Below are 17,685 nucleotides of genomic sequence, written 5' to 3' on the forward strand. Positions count from 1 at the left end.
CGTGACTGGGACTCGTGTTTATTCAGAACTCTCAGATACAAACACAATAAACTCGCGCTGACAGACAGCGCTCTCATAACTCAGTAGTTACTATAAATAACTTTGTTAGCAATCGCTCCGTCTCCGTGATGTCCGGTTCGCGAACGAATCATTCTTTTGAATCGGTTCTTTTTAGTGAACCGAACCAGTTCACCAAATCGGACTGAATCGTTCTAAACGGTTCGCGTCTCGAGTCAGCGCTGATCCATAATTTACTAAAGTTACTAACTTTCTGACATGAGTGACAGCCCCTTCGACTAGAAATAAACTAATAACCTGAAGTATATGCTGTAACTACAACAGTTCACCCTGAACTGAGACATGCTGAGAGAACTGATGAGAAGTGAACACAGGTCCATCCGTCTCTGGCAGACTCGTGCCTGCTCGTGCCTCGTTAAACCACGCCCCCTCCGCTCATTTAAAATGCAAAGATGTCAGCCAATCACAACAGTGGGCGTTTTTACTGAAGTCTCACAGCAGACACGCCTCTTGAAACCGGGCATTCAGCCACAGGGCAAACAGCAGTATAGAAAAAATGCCTTTTATTTCTAAATTATGACATTTTATGATGTAAAAATCATACTAACAATATAAGTACACCTCAGGAAACACTATAAAATAATAGAAAAATGCCATGCCATGGGACCTTTAATATGTGTCAGGAGTTATGTATATGAAAACCGGCGTCGGTACCTTTTGTTTGTAATATGAGCGTCAGCTGCTCTCATTCATAATAAAACTCCTCTATGCTCGTCATGAAGACTTGCGACAAAACAACATCCCTCACGGCTTTAAGTTCAAAAGTGTGCAGATGAGGAGAAATATTGATAGATTCTTATATGTATGTGTCAAATTTCTATACAGAGAAGTAGGGATGTCCCGATCCGATCATGTGATCGGAAATCGGGCCCGATCACGTGGTTTGAGACTTGATCGGAATCGGACCTTACCTCCCGATCAGGACTCGGATGTATATATCTACAGGGCTGGATTAACATAAGGGCTAGCTGGGGCTGAATCCCCAGGGCCCGAGCACAGAGGGGGCCCGTGATTGGCCGAGGAAATGATTGCCAGTCGATCGGGAGAACCTAAACTTTTCCTGGAGCGCCACTCGCCAAACCCCACCACGCCCCCACATATTAAGCGCTGTTATTTACTCGAGCGCTGCAAATGCAAGGGATTGGGAACAAGCATCAAAAGCCAGGTGAAGAAACGGCATTACCTGATTAAACCGCGAGCGCATCCAACAGACTCGAAGCGCGAGAGCAGCTGGATCGTCTCACGCACAGCGCTGATGAACTCGTTTGGCGATTTTGCCGCTCTATTGAAGTGATAACGAGTTACAAGAACCAGACAGTCGCTTTATCCATTTGAATTTGATACAAGCGCAACATATTGTGTACAGTAAAGGCTCTGTGGAGAAACTAGCTGAACAAGACTGAATAGCTCCGACCATGTAAACTGAAGCGTTGAGGTAAACTAGGCTGCCTACACGATGGCCGTAGCCAGCTATGAGGTCTGGACCTCTGTATTTTTACGAGGTGTACATAATACATTTAGTCATTTAGTAGACACTTTTATCCAAAGTGACTTACAAATGAGAGCAATAGAAGCAACGAGAACAGTCAAGGGCAACAAAGTGTTAATATGTGTTAAATGTAATAAATGTTGCGAAATAATTGCCTAATAGAGTATTAACACTACTTTAATGCTGCAAAGATATATTCTTGTCTGAGCTGCCCTGCCTGCGGTCGGTCACTGTCACCGCTCATCAATATCAAAATATTTGAGATGACCAATCAAATTAAAGTATGCAGGCTTTATACGCAGAAGCTGCTGTGCGAGTAACACGCTTCAGATGTGTAACACACGTGCAAGATGCAAGTAGCCAAACTAAACATTTCATATTTGACAGCCGTTTTAATATATCAAATGTTAAACAAACAATGAAGAGACTATCAACCAGAGCTCAGCTTTAGGAGGGGAAGAGACAGGGCAAGAGAAGGAGACAAAAAGAAAGAGTGATGTAAATGAGGAGGCTTATAGAAATGAGAGAATGATGAAAAAAGGAGAGAGGAGGTATGACAGATAATCTACTGACCACTAACATATAGAAGTATATACTTATATTATAGAAGTATCGGATCGGGACTCGGTATCGGTAGATACTCAAAATCAAATGACTCGGACTCGAGGGCAAAACAACCTGATCGGGACATCCCTACAGAGAAGTATTATTTATTCAATCTTTACCCAAAATGTGCTGATGTAAATGAATGGGAATACTAATGGACACTTTTTTTTTTTTTTTTGCTTTGTAGATTACAAATGTTGCTAGCTCACTTTGAATAATATTAAATCCGTATCACGATACATTTCTAAAAATAATTAACACATTTCTTCCACCACTAGCCATTATAATTTAATTGTTTTTATGATTTGTAATCTTAAAGGAACACGAATGACACAGTAGCAGTTATGTTCTGATAGGAGTTGAACTTAGCTAATGAGAGACTACAATAAATATAATCAGACCTTCGCCATATAGAACATAACCTCTTCTTAAGATCCTCTCTCCTCCTGGAGGCCTGGTTAACCACATCTCAGTTTTTTTTTTATAGTTTAGGATTACTGTGGCTTGTGATCTATCTCACACTAAACATATCTGTTTGCTTGATTTATGTGTCTGTAATAGCTGGGCCCTTTGTCAGGAATGAGCCTTCGATGGTATGCTATTGAAGTTAATTTTTTTTATCTTTCCTTTTGAATTTAATTTAATTATAATAATCTGTGACGTACTTGGGAATTCCCCCACAATCTACATGGATGTGCACACCCACATACACACTTTCAACTTCAGACACATGAATTCACCAACACAAACACATTTGCATTACAACTGGACACTAAGATCATTTGATATTGCAGAGTCGTCCCATATGTTTGAAGCAAGTGAGTTTATAAAATGTGTGTTAGAAGAATGGCCATGCTCACAAGAACTAGGTGGGGATTAGGACTCTTTCACCTGGTATGACTGAAATTTTACAAGCTGCTTTCCTTTCAACACTTAAAGTGTGTTTGTGTGAGTATGTTTTGCTATAGGTGGCTTAATTCAGTGGTCCAGTTTGTGTCTCAGACAACCCTCTGGTCTGAAAAACACTCAGATACAGAGTGAAAAAGATATACTGCTAGTATATGTTTGGACACATTTGGCAACATTTGTTTATCATGAATTAAAAAAAAAAACTTTTTATCAACTCTTATGCTTAAAATATAAAAATGTACACTACCTTTGAAAAGAGTGGGGTCTGTAAGATTTCTTTTTATGTTTTTGAATCATATGCTCACCAAAACTGCATTTATTTGATCAAAAATACAGTAAAAAAAAAAAAGTGATATTGTGAAACATTATTAACATTTATAATAACTGTTTTCTACTTTTTTTAATATATTTTAAAATGTAATTCATTCCTGAGATGGCAAAGCTGAATTTTCAGTCTTCGGTGTCACACGATCCTTCAGAAATGATTCTAATATGCTGATTTGCTGCTCAAGAACCATTTCTTATAATGTTGAAAACTGTTGTGCTAATTAATATATTTTATGGAACTTTGATACGTTTGTTTCAAGATTCTTTGATGAATAGAAAGTTCAAAACTATTTATTTGAAATAGAAATCTTTGGAAACATTGTAAATGTCTTTACTGTCACTTTTGATCAATTTTAAATGTACTTGCGCCAGCCAACTCAGTTGTTCTGTAAGGTCATTATTCACAAAAAACACTGTTTTTGTGTGAGGTATGCTGGCAGACCTTCAAAGCTGTAGTACTGCCCATGTTTACTAATGACTAAAAACATTAAAGCTGCACTGTGTGTGTGTTTGTCCATGTTTTTCTATCCCGGTGGGGACTTAAATGCACACAGACTCATGGGGACTCGTGTCACCTCAATTGAGGTCCCCATGAGGAAACAAGCATATAAATCATCAGAATGATATTTTTTGAAAATGTAAAAATGCAGACAGTTTTGTGTGATGGGTAGGTTTCGGGGTAGGGTGAGTGTAACAGGATAGAATATACAGTTTGAACAATATAAAAACATTACGTTCATGAAGAGTGCCCACAAAGACAGTAAACCAGACGTGTGTATGTGCGTGCATGCATAGGAAGTGGAACTCATCCAGGTTCTCACTTCTCTGGCAAACTGACTTCTATCGTATCCTATCATCTCGTTTTGTCTCAAATCATCTTGTCTAATCTCTGCTTTGCTCAGACACTGGTCAGTCTTAATACAGCCAAGCATTATGTATGCAGTAACCAGTATTATTTATTATTTGCATTCTTTTTTTTCTAGCATTTTCTAGACAGAAAAATGCTTTTATATTCGTGTGAGGCAGAGCATGTTGCATGGTGACGTCCATCTGGAGGTAGTTTAGGGGTAAATTGCAATGGCTGTGTTCCTAGGTGCTTAGTGAAATGGCCACCTTGGGACTGAATCAAGAACACAAAGCCAAATAAGTGTGTCACCTGAGCAGAAGTGGGTCCTTCTAGAGAAACACTGGCCGGTTTTACTGCTCGGGATGTTTGCCAGAAGTACACTAGACATTTGCTGTAACTTTTTATATGTAATGTCATTTATCCAAAAAGACTTTGTTTTTATACTATCTTTTTTCTCCACTACACCAAACAGCATCTTCCTCCTCATTGAACTTGTTTTTAATTGTTGCTTTTAAATGTCTGGCGCAGCTTTAAGGCACCATTATCTCTTCAGGGCTTGAGTATGTTGTTCTTTAAGTTGCTGCGTAATTGGTGATCTGTTAGAGGATGACATTTCTGTTCCTTTTGTTCTCTGCAGACATTTGCCCTTTTGACCATCTGGCTTTCTGTACTTAAATACTCGTTTCCTTTTTATAAACTTAAAAAGTCAGCAGAAGCCCGAATGGGACATTACTTGTTTTTCTTTCAGCAATAGCATCTGTGTGTTCAAAGTGCATATCCATCAGAGTTGTATGTGTGTCCATTGGGGCGGAGTGGAGATGTGGATGAAAGGACATTGATGCGCACTTGGCTTTAAGACTCTATTCAGATACACACAGAGTGAGTATTGTTAAAGGAACTGGCCCTCCTGGAGCTCCACTGCTTTGAAGGAATAGCCAGTGCATCAGCTTTATATTGTCAACAAATGAACACGTTTAGAGAACAGTGAAAGCAAGCTAAACACAGCAATCTGGTTTTGTTTTATAGCTTTAGTTCACAATCACAAGTAAATTAAGTTTCCCCAGAATGCTGTGTATGTTTTTGTATATTATCTACAGGTAATAATGTTTCAAGCAAACATCCCAATCCAAGCATCGATGTTCATAATTACTGTAATTTTTTCATTACTTATACCTACAAATATCATGATAAGATATCAAGCCTTTGTCCAGTCAAATGTTTGGACACACTTGACTAAATTTGTTTATCATGATCTTAAACACCTTTTTATCTGAAGGCGTATGCTTGAATTCATTTAATATGATTAAACTTTATTTAAATGTAGTATAAATTGTTACATTTTCCAATGTATGTCAACTAAAAAATAATCCCAGGATGCACCTGCCTGTGTGGCAAATAGCGACTTTGGAGAAGCTAAGATATAATGCAGTTTTGCCTTATGTAATCTGTATAATAAAAATATGTATCCTGGACATGTTTTTATAAATTGCGTTTTAAAATCTGACCACAATTTTAATTGTTTTAGTGGAATTAAAAGAAAATAAACCACTCAAATATTTGGAATGTGGAGCAAGTATTTTAGAAAGTGAAAGTACAGAATTTGGGAGGGGGACAGTAAAAATGCCAGTTGACTCGTATTCAAAATTAAGTGAAAATGAGCAAGATTCCCAAAATAATCAAGTGTGAAGTTTAAGTATGTAAATCGCCCGCCATTTTGAGGGGTCAAACAAAACTGGAGAAACATTAATAATCGAAAGTGACTGATAATTGAAAAGCATTCATGCTTTTAATGGTCAGGATATGGAGATAATCCAAGTAAATTTCTAAAATCTTTCAGACCGTACAAGATGTATTGCAAATTGGTTTCACCTTTAAGGGACCTTTTAATTTCCTGAATTAGGGCTTAATGAAAGGCAGAGAATTTTTTTTTTTTTTTCACATAACTCATATTTGGCATGTGTAAAGGCCATTCTACTGTGAAAGATTAATGCTGAAATAACTCGGAGTATGTTTTTCTACCTGCCAGCATGAGGGCCCTTCTCTTCTAGACCCACAGCTTGCATGTGATTCCCCCACCTGGGGCTCATGAAAGGGAAGGAGTGCGTGGAGTCTAGGGTCTCGTGGCTATGTGGTCTTTACTTAACCTCTCTTGTGCACGAGTTAGAGACCAGGCTGTTAACTTGACAAATTGCCCTCTTTTCCAAGAAATGTTTTCAGCATGTAATAAGTTCTCATGTAGTGTCCATTATAGCAACGTTGGCTGCATTGTTGTTTTGAGGAAAATTGCAGTCATCTTCCACATCTTTCCTTTCTCCCCTGTTTTTCCATATAATCTTTTTACTCTTGCCCATATTGTTCTTTGAGGACTTGATGTATTGTAGTCTTGATAATTACACAAGGAGAGGGAGAATTGGCATGTTTTTTTTTATCTCAGGACATTTTCAGTTTGGTCTTCTCAGGCCTTGTAGTCTGGTTTCTTTTTGCTAGATAACAGTGGAAACAAAAACCTTGGTTTCATAGGCTGCTCCTGTTGCATATGAGTGTCGGTGGATTAACTTTACATATTTTACCATTTAATGTTCCCAAGTTAATTATAGATTTGGGTCAAATAAAGTGATAAAACACTGTTACAGTTAGTGCATTGGGTCCAGATGAGTGATTGTTTGTGTTCTGGATGTACCATCAGTACTGACACATAACTTTCAGAAGACTGTTTCATTGCTTGTGTAAGTGGTGCCCCCTTGTGTTCACTAGAACTGATTGGTGGTACTTCAGATAAAGCATATAGTCCAGTGAAATTGAGCATGTCTATGATTTATAAAGCACAATTTGAGTTGTTGCTTCATTTGCCAAATTTTTGTTCAATGTACTGCTTTCTTTTTGGCTGTAACTTTGTCTGTCTGACTCATTTCTCCATTTCTCCATTGCAGGACATTAATGTTTGCATCATGGAGAACTACCCAGAGTGCTCCAACCCACGCCTCTTCTACATCGTTCCATATTTTTGTGGACAACACCCTCAGTGCAGGTAATTATGACCCATCATTTGGGTATTAAAGTTGATGAGTTAGCACATAGAATTTACAAGTGGACATCTCCCTACCAATATTCAGTTGATGCTGAATTGTCCCTTGCAATAATTTTGATTTAAAAATTTTTAAATGTATACATATATGTAACCACTGATGCATCTGAAAACATTCGCCGATAAGTCGAAGGACGTGCTTTCAAGGACGTGCATTTAGCAAGAGTAATGTTTGAAACGTAGCCTATGCAGTGTTTCCCCTACCATTATTTTGGGGGGGCGGCCCGCCCTCCCAAAACGACCCCCCGCCCCTCCTGAATGAATGACAAAAATTATTTGTCATTACGGTCGACAATAAGAATTGCCCGATGGTCCAGTGCCAGCGTGAAAGACACTCGGGCCAGAGCTGCATCTTCACGGAAACTGATCATTTGAGCATGTTTAAGCCTTGCCAATTTAAATATTCAAGCACTCATAGACGAGAAAGTGTTTCTCAGTTTGCTACTCGCAAAGCGCAGCAACAACACACATAAGCATGGCCACGCGTCTCACGCGAATATTCACACAAAATTATATCAAAATGACTGTCTTGTTGAGTATCATCATAAACATAGTCGGTTAGGTCTTTTAAATGAACGTAAACATGAAATTTGCCAGTCACCGCCAGCATTTATGGTCATTTTCACAAGTTTTAATGGCCCACAGAATATCTAAACATGCAATATATCAAAAGAAAGAACAGACCCATTGTTTTATTCCAGCTTCATACATAATTTTTTTTAATCAACACTTGAATGTTGCAAGTTTCATGAAAAAGCAACATTTTGAGCATAAAGATGAGAAAATCACGTTTTTGCATTGCGTGAGGCTGCATCCTTGTCATTTCGGACTTATAAAAAAAAAACCAGAACAATGTCTAAAAGCTGATATGTGACAAAGTGTACAGCAAACAAGCTAAAAAACACAGAAATACGTTTTTATAAGCTGTCGACCCAAAAAAACGAGAGTTTAAGGAGACAAAAGTGGATAAAGGCAGTAAAACGTGACGCTTCAGCAGGAAGAATGGGTACACTTTGGGATCCTGACACTCAGTATGCCTCAGTATGCCTATGTGTGCAGTAAATATGTTGTCACTGTTAAGTCAAATATCCAAATGTCAGTTTTATATATGATATTTCCTGTCGCTGATTACGTTCCCCTCTAGTGGGTGTACTTCTCAGTGTAATATAACGTGTCTCAATGGCCTGTATCCACTTTTTTGTCCTTAAACGCTCGTTTTTTGGGTCAATAGCTTATAAAAACGTCTGGGTTTTTGGTTGTGGGTTTTGCTTAGCTTGTTTGCTGTACACTTTGTCACATATCCGCTTTTAGACATTGTTCTGTTTTTTGTTATAAGTCCGAAATGACAAGGATGCCGCTTCACGCAATGCAAAGTCAATGGAGGGCATTCGATTGTTTTCCCCCCCGGTGGGCGTTGTCTTCAGATGATGACGCGTGTCGTTCTGTCTCTATAGTGCACGTTGCTGCTTCTTCGGCTGTGTTGTGTGTTTTGATCAAGCCTGTAATGCTCCTGTCAGAAATTGAAGCTTCTGCGCCTCGATCGCCCCCCGGTGGCCGGTCCCAGTATAGCTCCTAAACCCCACCCCTCCATGTATTTGAATGGACGCGAGACACACTAAACAATTCAATTACACTTCAAATAATTGTTTCCTAAAGATGGTTTCTGTCATTTTAGGCAGTTTTTATTACGATAATTTCATTTCAAGTGTTCGTTTTTTAAATAAGTTTAGTTTTAGTGAGTTATTTGATCCTATAAAAACGGGGGGTGTGACATCATGATTGACAGCTGAGATTGACGGCTTCTCTGAGTGAAGTTGTCACTGAGGCACTAACTGACTTTTTTTCGGGATTTTTGGGAGGAGATTGGAGCTTTAGCTTTAATTTCTACATTTCCATAACTGTTTATTTCACACCAACACAATGAATTATTCTGCATCTGCGAGAGTGTGGGCGGGCTTTTGATAACCGCGCCTCTACTTCCTGTTCTCTACTGCGCAACTCCGGTCCCGAGATCGCTACTGCGCAGACTCGGTCCCAAGATGTCAGCGCCGTGAGCGGGCATATGAAAGCTTCAACTATGGTCAGCGGAAGTCAATGAAGTCGCGTCGTCCATATTTTTTTACGGTCTATGGTTTTGATCTTACGGTCTATGGTTTTGATCAGGAGATTCTGTTCTCGTGCAGGAAATGTGCTACAGCGCCCCCTACCGTATAACAGTGAACACATGTAAAGACGGAAAATATCGTCATTGGCTATATAAATATAGAGATAACAAAAGACAAAAAAAAATAAAAAAATCACACTGCTCTTAACTGAATAACTTTTAATCTATATTTATATGCAGTGACATAATTTTATGCAGACTATGCAGTGATATTTTACATTTTATTACTAGTTTTGTACCTGACTATCTAGTTTAGACCTACATGAAAATAACTCTATTTAATTTGTATATGTTTGTTCTGCTGTATTTATTTCTGCTTTTGCTCATAATTTGATTATTTGTTCTTATTTTATTACTGACTGTCTTTAACAATATAACTTTTTTTAGAGGATTTAGAAAATCCTAGAGTTAGGATATTAGTTTTTAGAGTTATAACCTTATTTATTAAGGTTACATGGCTCAAAAACAATACTAGGCCTATTTTATTTTATTTATCAGTTTTTTTGTGGTGGAGCCAGTGAAAATTCTGGCTGGGCAAGTAAAAATTTTAACCCCTGAAAAAAATCCTTAGCATTGAGCCATGAAATATATTCCCCCCAAAAAAATAACACACGGATTTGCGAGTAGCCTTGTAACTTTAGTGGTAAAAATGTCAAAGAGGAATGGTTAAGGTGATGAACTTAAACAGGCAAAAATTAGGGGGGGGTTTTCTTAAAAGCAACAAAATCCGGAGACAGAACTTAAGCAAAGCCAACCTCTTTTGTGTTGTAAATAGTTGTGTGATGTATAAATAAATGTTGTTTATATTTATTTACCAAATTAATTAATTTATTGTCTATGGCAACACAAAGTATCCATTACACTCCAGCTCCGCGACACTAGTAGTTTCAAAATCAAACCTACGCCCTTGGTATTTTTATAATTCACTTGAAATATAGGTTATAATTATAGAGTTAAATAGCTGTATTTTAATCATGCAGATTTATTACGCAGCACTCAACTGCAAATTGTTCAAAACCTGCATGATTTTCTTCCTTCTGCAATCTGCGAAACACAAAAGAAGATATTTTGAAGAATGTTGGCAACCAAACACCATCGGTTCCCTATATTGACTTCCATTGTGTGGACAAAAATACAATGGAAGTCAATGAGAATCGAAACCAAGTGCTACTCTCCCTGAAGGAAGGCATGCAGCGAAACGCGTAGGAGAGTTCTTTGAGTGCAGCCATGAAATAATAAAAGGCTTTTTAATTGAAAAGAAAGCCATGGTCCCGAAATTGTTTAGTTACCAACATTCTTCAAAATATTTTCTTTTGTGTGTCTTGCAAAAGAATGAGAGTCTTAGAGGTTTCGGTTTTCACAAAGAATCTCTTCAGTTAAGCAAACTGAAAAATAGATGTTTTCATGTCAAATAATTATTTTCTTTGTCTGCTACAGAGAGCCTGGAGTTTGGGCTTTGGAGAGGGCCAAACAAAACGTTATAGAGAACTTCCTACTTGTGGGAATTCTGGAAGAGCTGGAGGATGTATTGCTCCTGCTGGAGAGACTCCTACCTCACTACTTTAGTGATGTCCTAACCATCTACAAGAGTCCAAGTGTGTTTTATTCCATTGCTTTGAATTCATATGTAATTAAATCAAACATTTTATAAATGAATGCTAATGCAAATATGAATAAAAATGGAGGAGAAAATTCAAAAAGGTTTTGGAAAATTATACATCTTTAAACTAATGTGCTAAATCATTTTTAGCAATTTTGAATTGCACACTGTGTTTCTCTGTGGCTCATAGTTTTGTAAATCTGATTTCTCTGCAGCATTCTGGAAGATGGGGAACCTTACAGGCACCGTGAAGAAACACATGCCAACTATAGAGGCCCTGCAGGTGCTTTACCAAAGGATGAAGTACGAGTATGACTTTTACAACTTCATTCGTGACCAGTTCCATCTAACCAAGAAGAAGATCGGCCTCAAGTCTGCCTCCCAGAACTCAGCTCATGAACCTGACTTCCTCCGTGAGCTTTCCCTCAGGACCCATGAGCCTTTGGAAGAGGAGGAGGAAGATGAGGAAGAGGAGGACATGGGGCAAGAGGATGCCAACATCTGGATGGTTCAGCCCTGAGAAATAGCCATGGAGGTGTAGGCATGGCAGATATCGCATAAGCTTGACGTCTATGTCCAATCAGGAGGTAGAGTCAACATTCCCAGGTGAAAATTGGGTGTGTAATAGTGATCCCCGTGTTTTTAACGGGACGGCCCTTCGAGACACTCAAGAGGAGCACAAAAGGGTCTGGATAGTTATTTAAGGAACTAACAATTATGACAAAATGATTTTGTTCATGTTTATGAAATTGAGCAGTTGGTTGTGGTCATTTCCTGGTGAGATGATGCACGATTGGAATTACAGGGATGTTGTCGGATTGTCAAAATGGAGGGAAGAACTAATTGTGGTATAGCAGAATGAGATGCCGTGGAAGAAGATTTTTAGGCAAAACTGTTCACCTGGAACCTGGGTGACCTCTGACTCAACCCACACTTTCACACACAAACACATTCAGACTACGCAAAAGAGGCAAGGGAAGATCACAACAGAGTCTCAAACCTGTGCAAAGGATTACTGCAAGACATAGTTGTAATCAAAATAAACAACTCAAAACACCAATCAGATATGATCATCTCATCACTCATTTCCTCCTCTGGTTTTAGAAACCTGCTGCAACTCTGTGCCAGAACTTCAGTCCAGGGTTCTTTTTATATTGTACATGCAAGGGGTTGTAACAATAAATCCAACACTTTTGAATGTCTGCAAGATGTCAAATGCAGCACACTGTTCATTTAATGTTTAATGTGGATGTTAAATATTTTGTTCGCCTTGACAGTGTCATCTGTTGTGTTCAATCGTTTCATAAAATCTGGCTTCTTAAGTTGCATTTGATACGTGATGTGCTAAGCACACCTGAAGTAAGAGTTCACCCAAAAAAAAAAAATTGTAAAAAAAAAAATTAAGCAGCTATACAATTTTGTCTGCATTGCTCAGCAGTGTATATTGTAAAACTACTGGGATATAAAACAATACCCAGCTAGTAATGATCAGAGCACATAGGAAAACAAGTTTGACAACAGGACGAAAAAAATATGAATGAATGCAAAGGTTTGTGGGAATATGAGTTTGTAAATTGCGTTTTAAACCCATATATATTTCTAAATCATTATCATGATGCTCCGCAGATCAACACCTGTTCCTAGTGTGTTTTAATTAAAGAATTGTCCACTTGTATTCATTACAGGTCAGCCTCGTGGAGCATTTCTGTTCAACTATACTGGTAAAGTGAAATAATTAATACATGACTAAATAGATGCTATAGCTACAAGCTCTCACAGAATTTAACACTTTCCTCTTAAACTTGCCAGTTAAGTATATACTTGTGTATGTACTTGTTTTGTGTTCAATGTGGATTTTTATATTGTTTAATTTATTGTACAGTATTTTGATGATTGCATTCCATGTACGAATCTCAGGAAAAAAACAGAGCAGATATATTTTTGTTTTTTTTGACATCTAACAGCTGGCAAATATTAAAGCATCTGATACCTAAAGGTTACTTAAGGACAGCTGGAGTGGCTATTGTTTTGAATACCCAAAGTGAATGAAAAAGGCTAACATTACAAATTAACTGCACCTTTACTGGGAAAGCTCTCAAAATAAAAGCATTTTAACAGCAGTTGTTGTTTGTAGGACTTCTTCATACGTGTATGAAAATATTTCTTAATCTATGTTTACAAATGATTATTTCTTATTTTATGATAAAAAAATTCAAATTTGTTCTTTCTGTATAAGGATTATAATGGTGACCCTGTTTAAGACATAAATAAGAACATCTCTGTGTGATGGTAGCGCAGTGAGAATCACATTACTGCTCTGCAGAAGTTCAGCTGTTTTCCCCTGCACATAAGATAATGAAGATATTGAAATTATACATTTCTTTTGCTTATTATCATTCATATTAGTACATGTAAACAAACAGTAATGTTCCTTGGACTACTTTGAAGAATTGCATGCATATAGGCCTATATACACGCATATGAACACACACTACCGTTCTAAAGTTTTAGATGGGCAAGATATTTTAATATTTTTAAAAGGCTCTTCCTGCTCAAAAGGCTGCATTCATTTGATCCAAAATACAGCAAAAGTAGTAATCTCGTGAAGCATTTTTACATTTTAAAATAGGCCTGTTATCTATTTGAGTATATTTTAAAATATGTCTATGATGCAAAGCTTTTTTTCAGCATCATTACTCCAGTTTTCTGTCACATCATCCATCAGAAATTATTCTAATATGCTGATTTGCTGCTCAAGAAGCATTTATGATTATTATCAATGTTGAAAACAGTTGTGTACACAATTTTTTCAGGATTCTTTGATAAATAGAAAGTTCAAAATAACTTTTGTAACATTATAAATGTCTACTGTCACTTTTGATCAATTTAATGCATCCTTGCTGATTAAAAGTATTAAAGGATTTTAAAAAATGCAGAACATGTGGAAAATTTCTAAGGAAAAAAAGAAGGCTTACGATCAGGCAAGAAGGATCAGCTTCCCAGCGTTGGAGAGAACGCAAGGAGCGCTAAAGCCTGCAATCGGACGCTGAGGTTGCTTTATTTATTCTCGATAGGCGAGTAACATTGGTTTTGTTTTTTCACAAAACTAATATATGCTGGCTTTTGCTTGAATATGCTCATGTGTCATCGTTCACTTCAGCGATGATAAAGACCCATTCATTTCCACATCCTATAACGTTAAACCTAGGGGTGTAACAACCCCCTGCTCCGCCACCTTATGCCACAAAATAATTATTTTCTTCCTTGACATTAGATTAAATAGTAATTAGTACACTTTTAACAACTAATAAGAGCTGTATTTTTACTAAATATTATTATAATATTATTTACTAAGTATATACTACATTTTGTCTTCCAAGTGCATGTCATCGCTCAAGTTAGCGAGCAAAAAGAGCCAGTTTCCCCGTTTAGCCAGGTAGGCAAAATGCTACCTTGGAGTCCCAGCAGCATCGTCATTTTCGTAGCTTGTTACAAAAAAAAAAATTCGCTCACCCCTCAGAAAACCACTTTCCTGCCCTGTAAGCCGTTATACTGCACTCGTAGCGCACACTCTTTAGTTACACGCGCGCACGTGGCGGCGCGCACTATCACACCATATAGTATAAGCGCAAGAGAGCAGTCAGGAGCAGTTTTCAGGTTTCATTTACAGTTCAGGAATTATTGTGTATTCACCATGGTAACTGTTGTTTCCACAACCATAAAATGCCACTTTATTTTCACTTTATGTTATTTTGTTTGTTTTTAAATTAGTGTGGTGGCTACTTTATAGTATTAACAAATTGCTTTTTAATATCTTGTATCGAATATCTTTTAACTTATAGGCCTATTTATAACCGAAACTGATTTTTGAAAAATACCAGAACCGCGCGAAATTCCTAAGTTTCGGTTCCAAAAACGGTTCTGGTGCAATGTGTGTGCGAAGAGCTGGAAGCGTATCCTTTAATAGCCAGTGTTGCCAACTCCATGGTTTTCCCGCGGAATTGGGCTACATAAACACTGTTGACGTGGGCTGTGTTTCATGTCCGCGGGTTGAAGCGACCCCAATTATGTGATATTTAGGCCCGGAAATGCGAATTTTACCGAAGAAGCCCCCCTGAAACGCAATTGGGCTTGTTTTGGGCTAGTTTTGAGTAGCAATTGTGCGGGTTTTGTTGTGATAACCTGGCAACCCTGGCTCACCTCATCATGAATATTAATTACGTTGCCTGCCACTTCCAGGAGTGCAACGCAGTTCAGCACTTACACATTTACGGTTTTGCGTCAGATATTTTCTCGTTGACCACCAGCATGGCGAAGAGAAAGTCACAAGTATGGATTAATTTCCAAAGAATGAATGATAATGAAGCAAAATGTAACATGTGAAAAGTTAATAACATGCAAAGGAGGCTGCACTAGCAATTTGACAAAACATTTGCTACAGCACAGAGTGCCACAGGCCTTATACCAGATTTATAGTGATTATATATATTTGTCAACCGTTGAGTCACCATGGTTTAGGTAAGCGTTTAGGCACAATTACCTTTGTAATGCTGAATTGCAATTTATTATTTACAAGTTCACTGAATAACTGAATTACTATTAAGTTAATATACAACTAATTAATAAATATAACTAATAAATATAATTTATAACTTGGTTTTATTCAGAGACAGAGAGATAAAATGTAATAAGACAATTTCAGAGGTGTTCATTTGAAAAAAAAATGTGTTGCAAGAATGGCTTAATTAATACTGTAATATATTTACAGTACAGGACTTTTTTGACATTGCCAACCTGTAAATTAATTTTAGAGCAAGTAATAAACACAAAATGGATTGTTTGAGTTGCGTATTGTGCCTTTTTCCTTTACCACTATTTGTTTAATAATTTTAGTGGAACCGGAATTGGAACCGGAATCGTTAGGCGGAACCGGAACCAGAACAGGAACCGGAAAATTTCTCACGATTCCCAACCCTATTGACAACCATAGTATTTTTTCCCCTACTATGGTAGTCAATGGTTGCTCTATTTGCTTTGCTACAAACATTCTTCAAAATTATCTTCTTTTGTGTTCATCAGAACAAAGAAACTCATACAGGTTTGGAACAACTTGAGGGTGAGTAAATTATGACAGAATATGTCCCAGAAACCTAACAGAGGTCTGGAGAAATTTACACTTCTCTACTGAAAGCTTCAGTCCATACTCTTTCAAGCGATTTAGGACATGCAAAAGACGGGTTTCATGTTCTTCTAGTGTCTCAGAGAATACAATCAAATCATTCAAGAATACCAAGACTTCAGTGAGGTTAATATCGCCCATACACTTCTCCATAAGTCGTTGAAATGTACTAGGAGCATTCGTTAACCCCTGAGGCATTCAATTGAACTCTCAGAATCCAAGAGGACAAACAAAGGTGGTTTTGGGCTTATCCTTTTCCTCAACTTCAATCTGGTAATAGCCGGACTTAAGCTCAAACACTGAAAACCATTTAGATTCACGGAGTGCCGAAAAGGCTTCCTCGAGATTCGGCAGTGCATAAGCATCCTTTATGGTCTGTGTGTTCAATTTTCGATAATCAATACACAGCCACACATTACCATTTTTCTTTTAGACAACCACAATGGGTGACGAAAAGGATGATACCGATTCCCGGATGATTCCACCCTCGAGCAACTCTTCCAAATGTCAATGAACTGCTTCAAAGTCATCAGGATGTATTAGGGGTGTAACGATATATCGTTAAACAATATATCGCAATATAAAATCTGACAATATGTATCGTTGATGGAAAGATATGATTTGCGATATAGTTGTGTAAGACTGAAAATACTGGTTGAGGCCCTATTCTGAGACAAAGGGTCCCCACACAACCTCACTTCCACAAACTACTAATAACTCACACAGGAATATGGTTTAATGTGAATGTTTTATCATTGACTGTTATGTTTTTGGTGTCATTTGAAATGTCTCAAAGTGAGTGGTACAGATATCTCATATCCAGATAGATAAAATAAAAGGTAATAAGGTTTTAAGAATTTATGGACAACTGACTTAGAAAAGAAGGTGGTTATCTCAAACAAATGTTCACCAACCCCCATTAAGGTGCGACCACTGCATGTAAATTTCTTTTGTTAGCACATGTTTCCATGTAAAAGAGGTCTGGCTATTTAAGGAGATGCAGCAGAGAGTTCGAGGCCTTTCCTGTACTTGAGGTCGGCCCGTGAGGCTGGGAGAAAGACATCTCTCAGCCTCATGTACTTCTTAAAGTTGGGTGAACATCTTCTCTTTACTTAATCCTGAGCATTTGATGTTTTGTATCGATTATCTTTGAATTGATAATGGAATTGGCATGATACATTTACCTGACATAATAAATTGTTACATTTGATTATTCAAACTGATTTTGACTTTGTTCACTTGATGGTTAAAAGGAATAGTCAAACATTCGCTCACTTTTAGTGAGGCACAGATATTATTAAAACCTTTCATTTATGGAGTCAGATGAAATAAACGAGTAAATATATGATTAATATATGACAAATTTAACCAACCAATACTTTGCATGAATAAGGACAGAAC

General features: G+C 37.6%; 1 protein-coding gene across 2 annotated transcripts in view; it reads left to right on the top strand.

Annotated features, from left to right (window-relative positions):
* usta (uronyl 2-sulfotransferase a) overlaps window positions 1-13,224 on the top strand; it is a 92,744-nt gene extending 79,520 nt beyond the window's left edge. For both annotated transcript variants that reach the window (XM_079831801.1, XM_079831802.1), the window contains exons 6-8: window positions 7,187-7,284; window positions 10,943-11,100; window positions 11,321-13,224. In XM_079831801.1, the coding sequence (XP_079687927.1) occupies window positions 7,187-7,284; window positions 10,943-11,100; window positions 11,321-11,625 (561 nt within the window). In that variant the 3' untranslated portion in view covers window positions 11,626-13,224. The remainder of the gene's footprint in view (window positions 1-7,186; window positions 7,285-10,942; window positions 11,101-11,320) is intronic.
* Window positions 13,225-17,685: the final 4,461 nt, after the last annotated feature.

Source organism: Gobio gobio (genome assembly GCF_949357685.1).
Source record: "Gobio gobio genome assembly, chromosome: 12".
Classification (NCBI taxonomy): Eukaryota; Metazoa; Chordata; class Actinopteri; order Cypriniformes; family Gobionidae; genus Gobio; species Gobio gobio.